General features: G+C 47.6%; 1 protein-coding gene across 1 annotated transcript; it reads right to left on the reverse strand.

The window, feature by feature from the left end:
• Nucleotides 1-11,793: 11,793 nt before the first annotated feature.
• Nucleotides 11,794-13,776, reverse strand: LOC125521250 (L-gulonolactone oxidase 2-like). The gene has a single exon (XM_048686315.1). It carries the CDS (start codon nucleotides 13,723-13,725, stop codon nucleotides 11,962-11,964), a length of 1,764 nt encoding a protein of 587 aa, XP_048542272.1. The 5' UTR covers nucleotides 13,726-13,776; the 3' UTR covers nucleotides 11,794-11,961.
• Between the last annotated feature and the right edge of the window lie 3,543 nt (nucleotides 13,777-17,319).

The raw sequence follows: 17,319 nt of genomic DNA on the forward strand, positions 1-17,319 counted from the left end.
CCGATTGACAAAGGGAATTGTATACGGGATTGATTGAATCCTCGACATCGTGGTTCATCCGATGAGATCATCGAGGAGCATGTGGGAGCCAACATGGGTATCCAGATCCGTTATTGACCGGAGAGTCATCTTGGTCATGTCTGCGTGTCTCCCGAACCCGTAGGGTCTACACACTTAAGGTTCGGTGACGCTAGGGTTGTTGAGATATGCATATGGTAACATGAAAGTTGTTCGGAGTCCCGGATGAGATCCCGGACGTCACGAGGAGTTTCGGAATGGTCCGGAGGTGAATATTTATATATAGGAAGTCAAGTTTCGGCCATCTGGAAGGTTTCGGGGGTAATCGGTATTGTACCGGGACCACCGGAAGGGTCCCGGGGGTCCACCGGGTGGGGCCACCTATCCCGGAGGGCCCCATGGGCTGAAGTGGCAGGGGAACCAGCCCCTATTGGGCTGCTGCGCCCCCCCCATGGGCCTCCCCTGCGCCTAGGGTTGGAAACCCTAGGGGTGGGGGCGCCCCACTTGGCTTGGGGGGCACTCCACCCCCTTGGCCACCGCCCCCCTTGGAGATTCAATCTCCTAGGGCCGGCGCCCCCCCCCTAGGGGTCCTATATATAGTGGGGGAGGGAGGGCAGCCACACCCTAGCCCCTGGCGCCTCCCTCTCCCTCCCGTCACACTCCTCCCTCTCCCTAAGCTTGGCGAAGCCCTGCCGAGATCACCCTTGCTTCCACCACCACGCCGTCGTGCTGCTGGATCTTCATCAACCTCTCCTTCCCCCTTGCTGGATCAAGTTGGAGGAGACGTCTTCCCAACCGTACGTGTGTTGAACGCGGAGGTGTCATCGATGATTTGGATCACGACGAGTACGACTCCATCAACCCCGTTCTCTTGAACGCTTCTGCGCGCGATCTACAAGGGTATGTAGATGCACTCCTCTCTCCCTCGTTGCTATATGATTCCATAGATTGATCTTGGTGATGCGTAGAAAATTTTAAAATTCTGCTACGTTCTCCAACAACACCTTCTATCACAAATCCAAGGCAAGACATTCGTTGCTGAGAATGGATCCTTTCTAGAGAAGGAGTTTCTCTCGAAAGAAGTGAGTGGGAGGAAAGTAGAACTTGATGAGGTAACTATACCTTCTCCCTTATTGGAAAGTAGATCATCACAGAAATCTATTTCTGTGACTCCTACACCAATTAGTGAGGAAGCTAATGATGATGATCATGTAACTTCAGATCAAGTTACTACCGAACCTCGTAGGTCAAACAGAGTGAGATCCGCACCAGAGTGGTACGGTAATCCTGTTCTGGAGGTCATGTTAATTGACCATGACGAACCTACGAACTATGAGGAAGCGATGATGAGCCCAGATTCTGCGAAATGGCTTGAGGCCATGAAATCTGAGATTGGATCCATGTATGAGAACAAAGTGTGGACTTTGATTGACTTGCCCGATGATCGGTGAGTCATTAAGAATAAATGGATCTTCAAGAGGAAGATGAGCGCTGATAGTAGTGTTAGTATCTACAAAGCTCGAATTGTCGCAAAGTGTTTTCGACAAGTTCAAGGTGTTGACTACAATGAGATTTTCTCACTCGTATCGTTACTTAAAAGTATGTCCGAATCATGTTAGCAGTTGCCGCATTTTATGAAATCTGGCAAATGGATGTCAAAAATGTATTCCTTCATGAATTTCTTAAAAAGAAGAGTTGTATATGATGCAACTAGAAGGTTTTGTCGACCCTAAAGGTGCTAACAAAGTGAGCAAGCTCCAGCGATTCATCTATGGACTGGTGCAAGCATCTCGGAGTTGGAATATATGCTTTTATAAAGTGATCAAAGTATATGGTTTTATACAGACTTGCAGTGAAGCCTGTATTTACAAGAAAGTGAGTGGGAGCACTACAACATTTCTGATAAATATATGTGAATGACATATTGCTGATCGGAAAGAATGTAGAATTTTCTGGAAAGCATAAAGGAGTATTTGAAAGGAGTTTTTCAAAGAAAGACCTCGATGAAGCTGCTTACACATTGAGCATCAAGATCTATAGAGATAGATCAAGACGCTTGATAAGTTATTTCAATGAGTACATACCTTGACAAGATTTTGATGTAGTTCAAAATGGAACAGTCAAAGAAGGGGTTCTTGCCTGTGTTGCAAGGTGTGAAGTTGAGTAAAGACTCAAAACCCGACCACAACAGAAAATAGAAAGAGAATGATAAGTCATTCCCTATGCCTCAGTCATAGGTTCTATAAAGTATGCTATGTTGTTTACCAGTCCTATTGTACACCTTAGCATCTTTCTGGCAAGGGAGTACAATAGTGATCTAGGAGTAGATCACTGGACAGCGATCAAAATTATCCTTAGAAGACTAAGGAAATACTTCTCGGTTATGGAGGTGATAAAAGAGTTCATCGTAAAGAGTTACGTTGATGCAAGTTTTTTACATCGGTCTAGATGACTCTAAGTCTCAATCTGGATACATATTGAAAGTGGGAGCAATTAGCTAGAGTAGCTCCGTGCAGAGCATTGTAGACAGAAATTTGTGAAATACATACGGATCTGAATGTTGCAGACCCATAGACTAAACTTCTCTCACAAGCAAAACATGATCACTCTTTGGGTGTTAATTACATAGCGATGTGAACTAGATTATAGACTCTAGTAAACCCTTTGGGTATTAGTCACATGGAGATGTGAACTAATCACATAAAGATGTGAACTAGATTATTGACTCTAGTGCAAGTGGGAGACTGGAGGAAATATGCCCTAGAGGCAATAATAAAGTTATTATTTATTTCCTTATATCATGATAAATGTTTATTATTCATGCTAGAATTTTATTAACCGGAAACATGATACATGTGTGAATACATAGACAAACAGAGTGTCACTAGTATGCCTCTACTTGACTAGCTCGTTGATCAAAGATGGTTATGTTTCCTAGCCATAGACAAAGAGTTGTCATTTGATTAACAGGATCACAGCATTAGGAGAATGATGTGATTGACTTGACCCATTCCGTTAGCTTAGCACTTGATCGTTTAGTTTGTTGCTATTGCTTTCTTCATGACTTATACATGTTCCTATGACTATGAGATTATGCAACTCCCATTTACCGGAGGAACACTTTGTGTGCTACCAAACGTCACAACATAACTGGGTGATTATAAAGGTGCCCTACAGGTGTCTCTGAAGGTACTTGTTGGGTTGGTGTATTTCGAGATTAGGATTTGTCACTCCGATTGTCGGAGAGGTATCTCTAGGCCCACTCGGTAATACACATCACTAGGCCTTGCAAGCATTGCAACTAATGAGTTAGTTACGGGATGATGTATTACGGAACGAGTAAAGAGACTTGCCGGTAACGAGATTGAACTAGGTATTGAGATACCAACGATCGAATTTTGGGCAAGTAACATACCGATGACAAAGGGAACAACGTATGTTGTTATGCGGTTTGACCGATGAATATCTTCGTAGAATATGTAGGAGCCAATATGGGCATCCAGGTTCCGCTATTGATTATTGACCGGAGACGTGTCTCGGTCATGTCTACATAGTTCTCGAACCCGTAGGGTCCACACGCTTAAAGTTCGACGACGGTTATATTATGAGTTTATGTGTTTTGATGTACCGAAGGTAGTTCGAAGTCCCGAATGAGATCGGGGACATGATGAGGAGTCTCGAAATGGTCGAGACGTAAAGATCGATATATTGGACGACTATATTCGGACATCGGAAAGGTCCCGAGTGGTTCGGGTATTTTTCGGAGTACCGGGGAGTTACGGGAATACGGGGGAAGAAGTATATGGGCCTTATTGGGCTTTAGGGGAGAGAGAGAGGCAGGCCGCGCGCCCCCCAATGACTAGTCCGGATTGGACTAGGGGGAGGGGCGGCGCCCCCTGCTTCCTTCTCTTCCCTCTTCCCCTTCCTTGTCTCATACTCCTACTACTTGGAAGGGGAGGAATCCTACTCCCGGTGGGAGTAGGACTCCTCCGGGGCGCGCCATAGGGGCCGGCCCTCTCCCCCTCCTCCACTCCTTTGTATACGTGGCCAGGGGGCACCCCATAGACACAACAATTTATCTCTTGGATCTTTTAGCCGTCTGCGGTGCCCCTCTTCATCATAGTCCACCTCGATAATATCGTAGCGGTGCTTAGGCGAAGCCGTATGACGGTAGAACATCAACATAGTCACCACTAGGGATGAAAATGGAGTGGAAACTTTCCGTTTTTCCGGAGGAAAAATGGAAACGGAGAGGAAATATGAAAACGGAAACGGAAATTTACAAAACGGAAGTGGAAATGGAATTTTTTATGCGGAAGAGGAAACAAAAACGGAACGGTGTTTTCCAGTGGAACATGCATGGAAATGGAACTTTCCGTTTCCGTGAATATGGAATTTCTGTTTTTACTATAGACCTATAGCTGCTTTGTAGCCCAACCACCCAAGAGAACACAATGACACAATTAGTAGAATGGATCTAAGGCCGAACTTCTACTACCACACATGTACTCAGCTTGACCCTATACGCAATTGTCCGGTACTACTACAATACTACGCTAAGTTGCTAACATAATGATATTATTTTGTAGCCATGTTAACAACTCATTGAATTTGTTTGTTTTTGTGTGTATTTCTATATGATTCAAGGGGTTTTTAAGTTCCGATCAATGCCTATTTCTATTTCCGTATCCACTTTGTATTCGCTCCGTGTCCGTTTCCGGTAGTATCTATTTCCGTATTCATTTCCGGGGTTTCTGTATTCGTTTCTGCTTCTGCAAAAAAATGTGAAAACAAATATGGTAGCACTCAGTTCCGTCCGTTTCCGCTCCGTTTTCATCCCTAGTCACCACGCCGTCATGCTGATGGAACTCTCCCTCAAAGCTCGGCTGGATCGGAGTTCGAGGGACGTCATCGAGCTGAACGTGTGCTGAACTCGAAGGTGCCGTGCGTTCGGTAATTGGATCGGTCGGATCGTGAAGACGTACGACTACATCAACCGCTTTGTGCTAACGCTTCCGCTTTCGGTCTACGAGGGTACGTGGACACACTCTCCCCTCTCGTTGCTATACATCACCATGATCTTGCATGTGTGTAGGAATATTTTTGAAATTACTATGTTCCCCAACATTACCTACGCATCAAAAATCACAACGCGGTATAGTGATTGCTTTTTGATCTTCAGAAAGAACCCTGTTCATTGAAGCCGATTCAACTAAAGTTGGAGAAACTGACACCCACTAGCCACCTGTGTGCGAAGCACGTCGGTAGAACCAGTCTCGCGTAAGTGTACGCATAATATCAGTCTGAGGCGCTTCGTCCAACAATACCGCTGAATCAAGAATCAACTAGTGACGGCAAGCAATATGTATATACCCACGCCCACAACTCCTTTGTGTTCTACTCATGCATATAACATCTACGCATAGACCTGGCTCGGATGCCACTGTTGGGGAACACAGTAATTTCAAAAAAAATCCTACGCACACGCAAGATCTATCTAGGTGATGCATAGCAACGAGAGGGGAAGAGTGTTGTCCACGTACCCTCGTAGACCGTAAGCGGAAGCGTTATGACAACCCGGTTGATGTAGTCGAACGTCTTCATGATCCGACCGATCCTAGCACCGAAGGTACGACACCTCCGCGATCTGCACACGTTCATCTCGGTGACATCCCACGAACTCTAGATCCAGCTGAGTGTCGAGGGAGAGTTTTGTCAGCACGGCGGCGTGATGACGGTGATGCTGAAGCTACCGGAACAGGGCTTCACCTAAGCACCTCTACGATATGATCGAGGTGGATTATGGTGGAGGGGGGCACCGCACACGGTTAAGACAATGATCAACTTGTGTGTCTATGGGGTGCCCCCTCCCCCGTACATAAAGGAGTGGAGGAGGGGGGAGGGCCGGCCCTCTATGGCGCGCCCTAGGGGAGTCCTACTCCCACCGGGAGTAGGATTCCCCCCTTCCAAATAGTAGGAGTAGGAGAGAAGGAAGGGGAGGAGAGAGGGAAGGAAGGGGGGCACCCAATTCGGATTGGGCTAGGGGGCGCGCCTCCCACCTTTTCCCTTCCTCTCCTCTATTCCACTAAGGCCCAATAAGGCCCATATACTCCCCGGTGGGTTTCGGTAACCTCCCAGTACTCCGGAAAATGCCCGAACTCATCCGGAACCATTCTGATGTCCAAACATAGGCTTCCAATATATCGATCTTTATGTCTCGACCATTTCGAGACTCCTCGTCATGTCCGTGATCATATCTGGGACTCTGAACTACCTTCCGTACATCAAAGCACATAAACTCAAAATAGCGATCGTCACCGAACGTTAAGCGTGCGGACCCTATGGGTTCGAGAACTATGTAGACATGACCGAGACTCATCTCCGGTTAATAACCAATAGCGGAACCTAGATGCTCATATTGGTTCCTACATATTCTACGAAGATCTTTATCGGTCAAACCGCAAAACAACATATGTTGTTCCCTTTGTCATCGGTATGTTACTTACTCGAGATTCGATCGTCGGTATCTCAATACCTAGTTCAATATCTTTACCGGCAAGTCTCTTTACTCGTTCCGTAATGCATCATCCCACAACTAACTCATTAGTCACATTGCTTGCAAGGCTTGTAGTGATGTGCATTACCGAGAGAGCCCAGAGATACCTCTCTGATACTCGGAGTGACAAATCATAATCTCAATCTATGCCAACTCAACAAACACCATCGGAGATACCTGTAGAGCATCTTTATAGTCACCCAGTTACGTTGTGACATTTGATAGCACACTAAGTGTTCCTCTGGTATTCGGAAGTTGCATGATCTCATAGTCATAGGAACATGTATAAGTTATGGAGAAAGGAATAGCAACAAACTAAACGATCATCATGCTAAGCTAACGGATGGGTCTAGTCAATCACATCATTCTCTAATGTGATATTGTTAATCAAATGACAATTCATGTCTATGGTCAGGAAACATAACCATCATTGATTCAACGAGCTACTCAAGTAGAGGCATACTATTGACACTCTGTTTGTCTATGTATTCACACATGTACTAAGTTTCCGGTTAATACAATTCTAGCATGAATAATAAACATTTATCATGATATAAGGAAATATAAATAACAACTTTATTATTGCCTCTAGGGCATATTTCCTTCACTACTTTCCAATCTCGAGAGAAGGTACAATTACCTCATCAAGTTCTACTTTTCTCCCACTCACTTCTTTTGAGAGAAACTCCTTCTCTAGAAAGGATCCATTCTTAGCAACGAATATGTTGCTTTAGGATCTGTGATAGAAGGTGTACCCAATAGTCTCCTTTGGGTATCCTATGAAGACGCATTTCTCTTATTTGGGTTTGAGCTTATCATGTTGAAGCTTTTTCACATAAGCGTCGCAGCCCCAAACTTTAAGAAACAACAGCTTAGGTTTGTTGCCAAACCACGGTTCATACAGTGTCATCTCAATGGATTTATATGGTGCCCTATTTAACGTGAATGCAACTGTCTCTAATGCATAACCCCAAAATGGTAGTGGTAAATCGGTAAGAGACATCATAGATCGCACCAAATCTAATAAAGTGCGGTTACGACCTTCGGACACACCATTACGCTGTGGTGTTCTAGGTGGTGTGAGTTGCGGAACTATTACGCATTGTTTCAAATGAATACCAAACTCATAACTCAAATATTCACCTCCACGATCAGATCATAGAAATTTAATTTTCTTGTTACGATGATTTTCCACTTCACTCTGAAATTATTTGAACTTTTCAAATGTTTCATACTTATGTTTCATCAAGTAGATATACCCATATCTGCTCAAATCATCTGTGAGGGTCAGAAAATAACGATACCCGCCACGACCATCAACACTCATCGGACCGCATACATCAGTATGTATTATTTCCAATAAGTCTGTTGCTCATTCCATTGTTCCGGAGAACGGAGTTTTAGTCATCTTGCCCATGAGGCATGGTTCGCAAGCAACAAGTGATTCATAATCAATTATTCCAAAAGCCCATCAACATGGAGTTTCTTCATGCGCTTTACACCAATATGACCTAAACGGCAGTGCCACAAATAAGTTGCACTATCATTGTTAAACTTATAGGTTTTATTCATGTAAACAGAATAACAATTATTCTTTGACTTGAATGAATAATCGTATTGCAATAAACATGATCTAATCATATTATGCTCAATGCAAACACCAAATAACATTTATTTTAGGTTCAACACTAATCCTGAAGGTAAAGGGAGTGTGCGATGGTGATCTTATCAACCTTGGAATCACTTCCAACTCACATCATCACCTTGCCCTTAACTAGTCTCTGTTTATTTTGCAACTCCCGTTTCGAGTTACTACTCTTAGCAACTGAACCAGTATCAAATATTGAGGGGTTGCTATAAACAATAGTAAAGTACACATCAATAACATGTATATCAAATATACTTTTGTTCACTTTGCCATCCTTCTTATCCGCCAAGTATCTAGGGCAGTTCCTCTTCTAATGACCATTTCCTTTGCAGTAGAAGCACTTAGTTCCAGGCTTGGGTCTAGCTTTGAGCTTCTTCATGGGAGCAGCAACTTGCTTGCTATTCTTCTTTGAAGTTCCTCTTTCTTTCCCTTTGCCCTTTTCTTGAAACTAGTGGTCTTGTTAACCATCAACACTTGATGCTATTTCTTAATTTCTACCTTCGCCGACTTCAGCATCGCGAAGAGCTTGGGAATTACTTACATCATCCCTTGCATATTATAGTTCATCACTAAGTTCTACTCCCTCCATTCCAAAATAGATGACTCAACTTTGTACTAACTTTAGTACAAAATTGGATCATCTATTTTGGAATGGAGGGAGTAGTAACTTGGTGATAGTGACTAGAGAACTTTGTCAATTACTATCTTATCTGGAAGATTAACTCCCACTTGATTCAAGAAATTGTAGTACCCAGACAATCTGAGCACATACTCACTAGTTGAGCTATTCTCCCCTCCATCTTGTAGGCAAAGTACTATCAGAGGTCTCATACCTCTCGACACAGGCATGAGTATGAAATGCCAATTTCAACTCTTAGAACATCTTATATGCTCTGTGGCGTTCAAAACGTTTTTTTGAAGTCCCGGTTCTAAGCCGTAAAGCATGGTGCACTAAACTATTAAGTAGTCATCATACTAAGCTTTGTCAAACGTTCATAACGTGTGCATATGCTCCTGTAATAGGTCTGTCACCTAGCGGTGCATCAAGGACATAATTCTTTTGTACATCAATGAGGATAATCCTCAGATCACGGACCTTGGGTCAACTCCTTCACCCGTGACAACAACATACGAATCCTCCTGCCTGAAAGTCCAATACTCAACCTTGCCCCACTCGGTGACTGACAACTCCCTAACATTAGGAAGAACTGGAACTGTCTCATCACTAGGACTCTCCTCGTCCACATCATCATCCTCATAGGCACCCTCTAGATCTTCATCGTGCTCATAGTGGGCATCCTCTTGCGAGTCATACTCCTCTTCACTCGTGATGTCGGAATTTTTGATCACATGCCTATTCATAGCAGCACGAGAACACGACCACCTACCTGAGGAAATATCCTCTGACGGCAGATGACAAACAACTATGAATTGATCATCACCAGCCTTGGACCTCTTGCGACGAGCATCCCCATGTTTGCCAGTGGAGTCTGCGAGAGAAACAACATAGATAGAAAACATAAGGGAAAGTGTTTAAGTGCATGGCATGGAGTAGTCTGGCTAAGCATAGGGCAGAACCCCTCTGTATATATCATGTGGGCACAAGGTCTTGGACACTACACACGGTACAAGGCCCGGACGCATGAGGATCCCGTGGGCACGGTACAGGGACTATGCACACTTTGTAACCTAACATGGATATCTTTCAAGATGTATCTAAGGGAGAGAGCATGATGTGATTACATCAGAAGGGGTTCTATTCAATTCAGTGTAGTTCTACCGAAGAAGCAAATTAATGATCCAAATACTGACACGAGTGTCTCATCCTTCAGATGATAATTTTCATTCAAAGAACCTTTTTCTACTGGGGTGGTACTTTAACAGGTTGTCGTAGCTCTTCTGGACTGTAATTAATCCTTCCAACCTATAGTGCATTTTCTATGATTTAAGTTTTTTGGTTAAGGAGTTATGCACTATTTAAATGAAGTAAATGATGATAAGCATTGAAAGGGTTGCCGTGGGCTATTATGGGCCAAATTATGTTCTTTAGGCAATTTTTATTTTTGGTGCATCTGATTTATTTGGGGTCAATGATGCAGAAGGATGGTGATATCAGTGAAGATGTGAGCCATCGAATCGCAACTAGATGGATGAAGTGGCGCCAAGCTTTTGGCGTTCTTTATGACAAGAGAGTGACACAAAAGCTAAAAGGTTGGTTCTATAGGACGGCGATTTGACCCGCAATGGTGTATGGTGTTGGCCAACTAAAAGATAACATGTTCAATGGTTGGGTGTAGTGGAGATGCGCATGTTGAGACGGGTAATAGCGCAGACTCATTCAAAATTTGGACGATCAGATAGGAAAACAAACTTTCCTAGTAGTGACTGTCAGTCGAATGTACCCAGTTGTCTAGTAAACCTCTTAGAAATCAAAATACCCTAGGTATTGGATTCAAAATACTCAGAGGTACGTGCTGGAAGGAAGTAGCTCGTTTCTATGTGAAGGGAGTAAATTTCTCAAAAGTATCGGGGAGATCAACCTCAGAAGTACTCGGAGGTACCAGAGCAAACGAAGATGCTCTTGGCAAGATAAAAGCTCAGTGGTACCGAAGGAGAAGTCTCGGTGGTTTAAAAAAACACTAAGAGAACAATATCCGCACAATAGAAACACCCAATCCTTACATGATCGGTAGTACCACGTAGGTAATACTCTAGAGTATCAGGAAGCATGGAAACTTGAATAATTGAGTGGAGGGAGTGAAAAACTTAGAGATTTGATTGTGGATCTTGAGATAGAGTTCATCGCTATTTTGCATGTGCCCCACTTGATGGTACAGTTGTCCTTAAATTCAATGTATCTTGGCTCCACCACAAGCCCATAACTTATGAACTATTGGGTTCATCCAAAGAATAACGTGGAACAAATTAAGTGATAAATCTTTAGTCCACTTAATTACCTTGTCATCAATCACCGCAACTCAACGGGTCCTCAGAGGCAATATCATCTCGGATAAAACGTCTCTTACAAGTCGGCACCGAGGCGAGCTGGATATGGTCTGGCACCAAATTTGCTATGGCTTTGGCCCTAAGACGATGATTCTTCCAGAAGAGTGTGGTGTTTTCATCTCCCACCAACATCTTGGCAGAGGATTTGAACACACTCCGCTCATCCTAGAGAATTGCATGTCGAGCCCTCGGCCCGCATCCTCCAAAGCTAGATAATCCCATGGCTAGTTGAGGTATTGGCAATGTCAATGATGCCTAGACTGTCGAGCTTTAAGGAATGATACTTGACACACATTAACCTAGTTCACATGACACTCGTTGCCATGAACATATGCCCCTCTAGGCTCTAGCCGAGAGGAACCCACAGAGGATCTTATCCACTTGCTTTCATGCTCTCCAGTAAAGACCGAGGACCAAGAGTTGATGGAGCTGAATGGTGGTCCGGACCATTCTAACCCGGGTTAGCATGCAGCCTTGGATATCAAGAGGCCTTCCAAGTCGGGACCCGGTCGACAATCCGGTCAATCCTCATAAGCAAAATCAAATAACAAAAGGCAGGAAAAAATATAAATTTGAAAATTTATGTAGATGACCAAGGCTAAAATCAAAAGCCTTGCAAATACAAAGACAAGGACAAATGCAATATACTACGTATATGAAACGTTATTTGCTCTAATAAAGTGCACCGGTTCACGCTAGTGCGGTTGGTTGCGCAGAATCTTGAGAAGCGAGGTCACGGGTTAACACTTGTGGAGCAAACCCTCGCCTCGTCGTGCACCTTTCCTGGACGGCAAAAGTAGCCTTGCTCGGGCGCACAGTGCGAGTCTTCAGAGCAAACACACAACCCTTCCACGCCGCAGCCCTCCTTGACGATGTTGGGGCTCCCATTGATGCCGAGCACCTGGTCGCTCCACTCGCTGGAGAAGAGCCCGTCGGGGTCGTACCTGTCCTTCACCCTGAGGAATTCATCAGCTTTCGGGTATTTCGCGATGGCGCCGTCGAAGGCGAAGTTGCGGTTCTTCCCCCAGTGCGGGAGGCCGCCGTACTTGTGCAGCGCCATCTGCTCGATCTCGTCCACCACGTCGGCGTGCGCGCGCGGCATGCCGTCGGTGCGGCTCCGGTAGGAGACTATGTCGAAGTCGACGGAGTCCTCGGGCTTGCCCAGGTAGGCGGAGGACGCCTTGACGTAGCGGATGAGCACGCCGAACCTGGTGTCGATGCCGGCGCAGAACGTGTCCGGGCTGAGGTCCCGGAGCCGCTGCATCTCCGCCACGAACGCCGGCGCCTTGGAGAGCGCGATGCTGAAGTCGGTGTTCTGGGAGAAGGAGCCCCGGACGCGCGGGTCCCAGGGGCAGCTGGTGTTGAGGCCGTCCTCCGGGCTGTTGATGCACGCGCCGGACGCCTGGATGCGGTGCTGGTACCCCACCACCGGGTACCCGGTGAAGTTGAGGCCGTCGTTCTTGAAGCCGTAGGCCTGCCGCTCCAGCGAGTCCGCCTGCAGCCGCCCCGCGGCGCACAGAGCGGTGTCGTTGGTGCTGCCCTCCTGCAGCCGCTCCTCGGCGGCTCTGCCATTGACGAGCAGCCGCGTGGGAATGGAGCGGCCAAGGAGCGAGTCCCAGAGGCCGTCGCCCGGCGACGAGACGTCGACGCGGTCGTCCTCGCGGTAGAGGACCTTGCGCTGCTGCGGCAGCCACGCCATGTCGCCGAACTCGTGGAGGCGGCCCCAGGCGGCCACCTGGTCCGCGAAGTCCGAGTCGTCGCGCGTCACGAACGTCAACGACCGCTTGAACAGCGGCTGCAGGGCCAGGGTGACCTGAGAAACCACGCCGAGAACCCCGAGACTGACCTTCGCCGCGTCCAGGTCCGGGTGATCGGCGCCGAGCTCCCTCACCACGGCGTACCCCTTGCTGGCCGGCGCCGGCGTCACGATCCTCAGCCCGACCACGTACTCGTGCACGGCGCTGCCCTTGCCCCACAGCGAGCTCCCGTGCGCGCCCGTCGACAGCAGGCCCCCGATCGTCAGGCCGTACCAGTACGGCGAGTTCGGGAGCGACAGCCCCGCGGCGCCGGCCGCCTCGACCAGGTCACGGAGGACCATGCCGCTCTCCACCGTCATGAGCCCCTTCTTCGCGTCGATGCGCACCGTCCGGTTGAGCCGCTCCGTGCTTATGATGGCGCCGTCGAGGCCGCCGGGGCACATCAGCTTGGGGATGCTGTGCGAGTACCTCGTGGCCACCTTCATCTTGCGCTTCGCGGACACCGCGGCCGCCACGGCCCCGACGAGCTCCTGCTCGGTGCGCGGGTAGGTGACGCTGCGCGCGCGGCAGACGACGCGGTCCGGAAAGGAACCGACCGAGTTGGTGACCGTGCAGTTGGACGTGCCGTCCGTGCAGACCACCGGCTCCGGAGGAGGGCTGCCGCCGGCGAGGTGGAGCAGGATGGCTACAAGGAGAAACGAGAGCATGCTTCCCATCGATCTTCCTTGTCCTCGCGACATCGTGTATGATTCTTAGTTTCTTACCTACTACTGCTTTGCTTGTAGCCATTGGACATGGCAGGGCCTTAAATAGGTTGAGCACCATGCTGTCACACACCCGTGTGATTTTGTGTGTTAAAAAATCCCTGCATAACTTGAATTGGTCGTAGCCATTTTCATCTTGCGTGAGCGAGAAAATGACACTGTTTTTAAAAGATATACACATCCATTCTCATTATAAAAGTTCAGCGGAGTAACAAAGCAGCCTCACTCTAACAAAAAACAGTTTTGCTAAGTCTCAATGGGACTGAGACTTTGTTATGTCTTTGTCGATACTCTATTTCTTTGATCTTGCATGGAGATTTATACAAAAAGTTTCTTTTCAGTGTTTTCTTTTCTTTCTTATATACCATATCATTTGACTAAGACTTGGTTAAATCTAAATCGACTAAGACCTAGCCACACGCAACAAAAAAGAAAATCAAGGTCTTTGGATCATTGAACGAACACTACCACTACCTGGACGAGCCACAGACGCGTTGTTGCCGTCGCTCCCATATGGGAGCCGTACTGATCTTGTCGATGATAGTATGTAAGTATGCATGTGCATATAAGAATCAACGCCATGGAGTTGTAGTTGTCGCAGTTACTTAAACCCTTGAATCGATCTGAATTGACTGAGAAACCCTAACCTCACAGTTCCAAGGAGACAGCAGGATTTGACGAGAATCAAAGCTCTAAAGGCCAGCTGAAAGATGAAGTGTCACCTTTGCAAGGACTAAAAAAAATTTAACCTAAACTACTAACCGGAGACGAGGCATCGGAATTTACCTCCCTGCTACCAGCCATGGGAGCGACAGACAGAGCGATGATGAATCCACGAGTTGATTGGTGAAACTTCTTCTTTTTTTGCGAGGGGATCGGTGGAACTTAAGAGGGGAGAAAACTTTGCCCTAGCTGCATACGTGTGAGGGGAAGGAAAAGATATCAGGGCATGTTGACATGGTAAACTAGGTAGCGAGACATCAGTGACATTAGTGTTGCATGCTCACGGGAGCAGTTCAAGCAAATATAAGCTGGAGTATATTACACCTAATTAAGAAATGATACTAGTATGGTAGGTACTTTGGCTTGCATAACAGCATTAACCCTGATGAGGCGTCCGCCTATTAGAAAACACAGCACGTAGACGTCTCTTGTCTCGAGTCTGAACTTCTATCTGGAGGATATTCACTGGGGCTGCGCACTACGCATGCTTCTGCCGTTAAAAAGGTCTTCAACAACTTCATCTGCCTCGGTGGTTGCAAGTCAACCCCTTCGATGTCAAAGCGGGCGGAAAAAAAATTAGTCAACTTCGTGTTAGCATCATTGTGCGGTCTTTTTAATTAATCTGCGTCTATTCATAAGTTGTGTATATGATGAAGTGTCTTCGAATCTTCTCAACCCAATCATTCTTATTCCAAGGCGCTTTCCATCCATCTATACAAACTAAAAATTGCACCAGCGTTAGGTATGCCGCAGGCGGAGGACGCGTCCGCGTTGATCAATTTTGCATTGGCATGGATATTAAAGTTGTAGTGATTAGCTTAGTTTCGGCTTAGCGGACCGCACCGCATGTCCGTGAAGTTTTTCTTTAACACGGTACATACGCAAGCGTTTATATATACGCGCATACACTCAACCCTATGAATGCACACACGCACGCCCTATTCTTATGAGCACCTTTGAGAGACTGAGTCGAGGCGCGTCCGCCGTCTTCGTTGTCCTCTCCGCCTCCTACCGACCAGTCCAGATACACTATTATTGTGGTTGTATTCATGTATCGCATGATGAGTTGTTTGCTAGTGACACGGGCATTTTTGATCCACAAAATGGGTACGAGTTATTGGAGATGCCCCAGAGCTGCGACAGTTCAAGTGCTTGACAGTGTGCATGTTTTCTTTAGGAAGAAGTGTCTGCGGTTGACCGTTTCAAGCAAAAAATGAGGTAGCCTAGTAGGAGTAGTACAACCGATGGCTTGGGCACTAGGCGACACGTCTTGAAAAAGATGCTCGCAGCTTCGGTTGAACTGTCGCCCTACGCGCCGCGCCGCGCCGGCGGCCGGCCATGTTTGTTGTATGCAGGAAGGATGAAGGACACGCCAGTTGGGACTTGACAGGCTCCTTTGATCCTTTCCATCAGGCTATACATGCACCCTGCCAGTACGCTACCCAGCGGATGATCACATATGCCATCCTGCCAGTACGCCACACAGAGGATAATCACATATGCCACCGCCGGTGATGTCGCGTTGAGGGGAAAAAACGTATCATTATATTCATCGTCAAACAAGGTTGTAAGTTTTTTATTATAACGGGAGGTTAACAACCGTAAGAGACTCCCCGAAACCGTGGTGTGATCCTGGCGTGGCAGAGTTGGCTCGGGTCGAGATCTCCCGGATCTGGCGGCCTGGCCACAACGAGTGGCGCGGGGTGACGGCGGCGACCCGGTGTGGTTGCTGCATGGGACATGGGTCGGGGTGGCAGTCTCTTGCTGCATGCAGTGCGAACCCCCGCGATGTGGCGCGGGCCCGGCGTGGCGGCGCTACTCGGGGTCTCCTGGGCGGCGATGCTGCCGGCCTTGGCGGCAGTGTGGTTCGATACGCCAATGTGCGGGCAGGATCTAAGTAAGGTGCAGTGGGCATAGTGGACCTTGTAGGTGGTGGTGAACAGCGTCCCAACAACGTGCAGGTGTTGGGGCCGGTCTAGTGAGTGTTGGCACACGCTTTCGGCGCGCTCCTCTCCCCTGATGGTCTATGGTGGTGTCGGTCCAAAGAGGACTTCCCTCCAACCCTAATCGGGTCTATGCGGGCCGAGGCCACGTGGATGGCCACCTCCCATGTTCGGGCTGCCGCCAATGGGTGTGGATCTACCGCCGACAGGCCACAAATCCATCCCTCACCCTTCGGGGGATCTCGCTTTGCCCACCGGGGCAGGATGGGCGGGGAGTCCTGATTTGCCCGTGCCTAGGGTCTAGGCATGGGCGTAGGGTTGATCAGGGGCAAGGAGTGACCTTCACGCTTGTTTCTTCGGTGTGCAATGGTTGCAGGGTGGGGTGGGGTAGATTCGGGGCCATGAATGTCGGGACGGCAACCATGGGTGAAAGTCCGCACTTGACTCCGGCGGACATCATGACAATGGTGGTTGCTATGTGCCCTTGGTCGTGTGGATGACAACGGGTGTAGGCATGTAGCACCAGGTGACTCGTGCACACTCTTCCTGTGGCAATGACGCCCAAACTCGGGTCTGGAGGTTTGTACTCATCAAAGATGTCCTTGGCACCTAGTGGCTGCCAATCGAAAGCACCACACTTTGGCGTTGGTGCCGGCTGTGCCCAAGGGTGTCGCTCTCTTTTCAAGGACGTTGTTGTGGTTCTTCTCTATGTGCCATGTTCTGGGTGAAAATCCTCGTCCGTCTCGGATGGACAGCGACAACGCTTAGCGCCGTCTTCCATCCTGAGGACATTATCATGGAGCTTAGGTGTCATGGGCGTGTCATGGAACTTCAACGTCTTCAGGCCTTCGATGCTGCCGTCCTTCGGCAACGTAATCGCCTTGCTTTCCTCCAGTGTCATTTT

This window comes from Triticum urartu, chromosome 7 (assembly GCF_003073215.2).
Source record: "Triticum urartu cultivar G1812 chromosome 7, Tu2.1, whole genome shotgun sequence".
Classification (NCBI taxonomy): Eukaryota; Viridiplantae; Streptophyta; class Magnoliopsida; order Poales; family Poaceae; genus Triticum; species Triticum urartu.